This window comes from Pteropus vampyrus, unplaced genomic scaffold (assembly GCF_000151845.1).
Source record: "Pteropus vampyrus isolate Shadow unplaced genomic scaffold, Pvam_2.0 Scaffold146, whole genome shotgun sequence".
Lineage (NCBI taxonomy): Eukaryota > Metazoa > Chordata > Mammalia > Chiroptera > Pteropodidae > Pteropus > Pteropus vampyrus.
This window is the reverse complement of record NW_011888927.1, coordinates 1,738,724-1,741,580: the sequence shown is the minus strand read 5'-3', so window position 1 is coordinate 1,741,580 and position 2,857 is coordinate 1,738,724. Positions and strand designations below refer to the sequence as shown.

The following is a 2,857-nucleotide window of genomic DNA, read 5'->3' as shown; positions in this document are numbered from 1 at the left end:
CCACCCCAGTCCCACTCGGAGACCCCCTCGGTTGTTTCTAAATGAGCTACAGTTCACCCAAGAAAGAGAATGTCAAGCTGTACCCTGCTTATCAGAGTACTTGCTGGAGCAGCCTGCACAGAACTGATATTGCACGTGGACCACACCCCCATCTTGACACCCCATTTCTCTATCCAGTGACTTATTTGGCTGCCTTCCTTAGGAATGTTGTAACAAAGTACCACAAACCGGGTGGGTTAAAACAACAGAATTTTATTCTTTCACAGTCCCGGAGGCTAGAAGTTTGAAATCGAGCTGTCGGCTGGGTCATGCTCCCTCTGAAGGCTCTAGAGGATTCTTCCCTGCCTCTTCCTAGCTTCTGGTGGCTGACAGCCACCCTGGCATTCCTTGACTTATAGATTCATCACTCCAATCTCTGCCTCCATCTTCTCATGGCTTTCTTCCCCGTGTGACAGTGTCCAAATTTCTCTTTTTGTAAGAGCACCAGTTACTGGATTAGAACCCACTCTCATCCAGTATTACTTCAATTTAACTTGACTACATCTAAGAGACCCTGTTTGCAAATAAAGTCACATTCATAGGTTCCAGAGGTTAGGACCTCAACATATCTTTTTGGGTGGACACAATTCAACCCGTCACAGAGCCCTTCACACATTGAAAAGCTCCCTTAAATTTCGCAAGAGGTTTAAGTTACTAAAGAGGAGTTCCTAAACACATCCCTTTTTCAGAATTAATAATCGTCATTTTCAGGTGTCAGTAATCCTTAAACAAGTCTTTTAGATACACACATTTTTAGACTGAGGCCTGAAAGGTGAGCACAGACACACTCTCCTATTCTACCAGTTGCTGGTAGACTTCCTTTACTCTGTTCCATTATAGAAAATCAGATCAGCTCATCTAAAATCTCCATCTTTCTTAAGTTCTCCCACTATGTGAGGTCCTTCAACAGCTCCTCACCCCTCAAATGTGGCCAAGTCTACTCTCCTTCACCAAGCATCCAAAGAAGTCCAATGGGCCTCGTTCACCTGTGCTTCCTCCTCTGCTACGTGACTCCCTCCTGGGCACTCTCCTCTCCACCTCCAATTCCTCTGCGTGTTCCCATTTCTGCACCTTTGCTCATGCTGCTCTGTGAACCCTGAACACCCTCCTCCCACTCTCCATCAACCCGTTGCTTGCTCATCCTTCCAGCCTGGGCTTCTTCGTGAAGCCCTCCTGAATGAACTCTATTCCACACTGACCCTCCTCCATTCCCACCCCTACCCCTTCATCTTTGGAAACCTGAGGTTCTCAAACTTTATTATGCAGTGAAATTACCTACAGACTTCTTCAATGCAGATTCCTGAGCCTATCTCCAGAGGTTCTAATTCAAGAGAAGTGGAGAATGGCAAGGATCTGCATTTACAGCGCCCTTAGGAAATTCTGATGCAATGACCTAAACACCATGAGGAGCACCACTAACTGTCCAGGGCATAATATCCTGCTCATACAGTGCCTTGGCAATGGCCTACGTTTTCTGTGTTTTGGGGTCCCCCACATCTTACAGAATGTCTGAAATATAGTTGTTGTCCATAGAAACATGCTGAATGAATGAATAGATGCAAGCGAGCTCGCCAGATAGACTATCATCTTCTTTAGCACAGAGAATAAAACTGCCATGGAAGTGGTGGAAAAGATAATGTTCTATGAAAAGAAAAAAGTGTTGATCCGTTTGGAAGATATCTAAATACTCTCAAAAAAACCTGAGTCTGTTTTAACTTTCAAAAGAAACCTGTAAAAATAAAGCCTGCCGATAACAAGGCTTCTTCTCTGATTAGGTAATCTATGCCGCTGCACTGGGTATCGGCCAATTCTCGAGAGTGGAAGGACGTTCTGCGTGGTAAGTAGGTGACTGCGGAGACACTCTACAGAGCAAAATGACAGTGACAGCTGGTCAAGGCTGGGACTACAGGAGCTTAATTTTTTAGACCATCTAAATAGACTGTAAGGGAGACCAACAAGTTAGCTCCAACCGACTCACGGGAGTTTCAGCTATTTGCTGAGGATGGGGTGAACGTTACACCTTTTTTGATGTTTCATGTCACACCACTGAGATCAGTCAGGTGATCTAACCAGCCCTGCAGACATCTTCCGTGACTAGGTAAGCGGGGCCTCAGGACAGGACAGGCGGGAGGGCTCCAGCAAATGGAAGGAGACAAGCGAAAGACTGGAGTTTGCTTTGAGGAGGCAAGGTTTGTCCCAGGAGTCCAGACCAGCGGGCAAGTGTGAGCATGAAGAAGCCAAATACGCAGTGTGGAATCCAAAATTCACCCCAAGTCCAAGAGCAACAGGGGGTTTCCTCTGAAACATGGGGATACCTCACTGGGCTGCTGTGAAGATCAAATGAGAACTTATGGCCAAGCACGTAGCAAAGTCTTGCTTGGCACTTACTAAGAACTCAACAAATAGTTATTAGCATTATTAGGAATACTATTGATGCTACGAATGGTGTTTGATGGGAAGACCAGACAAGCACACCTGATCGCTCTCTGCGGAGGGTTGGACGGATGGGGACAGTACCACCTCTAGATTCAAGCAAGAGAGACCCCACATTTTGAACGACCCCTCACTGGTCCTCCTCCAGCCATTCTCAGGCCACCGGGCAAGGTGACTTGTTCACCTATGGCCTTCACCTCTTTGTAGACCAGTCTCCAGGTACAGCCTTGACCCCATTCTCAAGCCTGACACAAGCTTCTCCCTGAGTCCATCTACCTAAGGCAGATCAGAATGGTCAATGTGTGCACCCCTGGGTCAAAGGATGGCGACCACTGGCTGGCTGTTTTTGGAGGGAATGGACAGAGCTTGGACATCCAGATTGGGG

At 46.9% G+C, this 2,857-nt stretch overlaps 1 protein-coding gene across 1 annotated transcript in view; it reads left to right on the top strand.

The window, feature by feature from the left end:
• Window positions 1–2,857, top strand: part of LOC105298171 (aldehyde oxidase 2) — a 79,297-nt gene that overhangs the window by 13,587 nt on the left and 62,853 nt on the right. Inside the window, exon 6 of the mRNA XM_023535987.1 lies at window positions 1,815–1,876. Coding sequence (XP_023391755.1) covers window positions 1,815–1,876 — 62 coding nt within the window. The remainder of the gene's footprint in view (window positions 1–1,814; window positions 1,877–2,857) is intronic.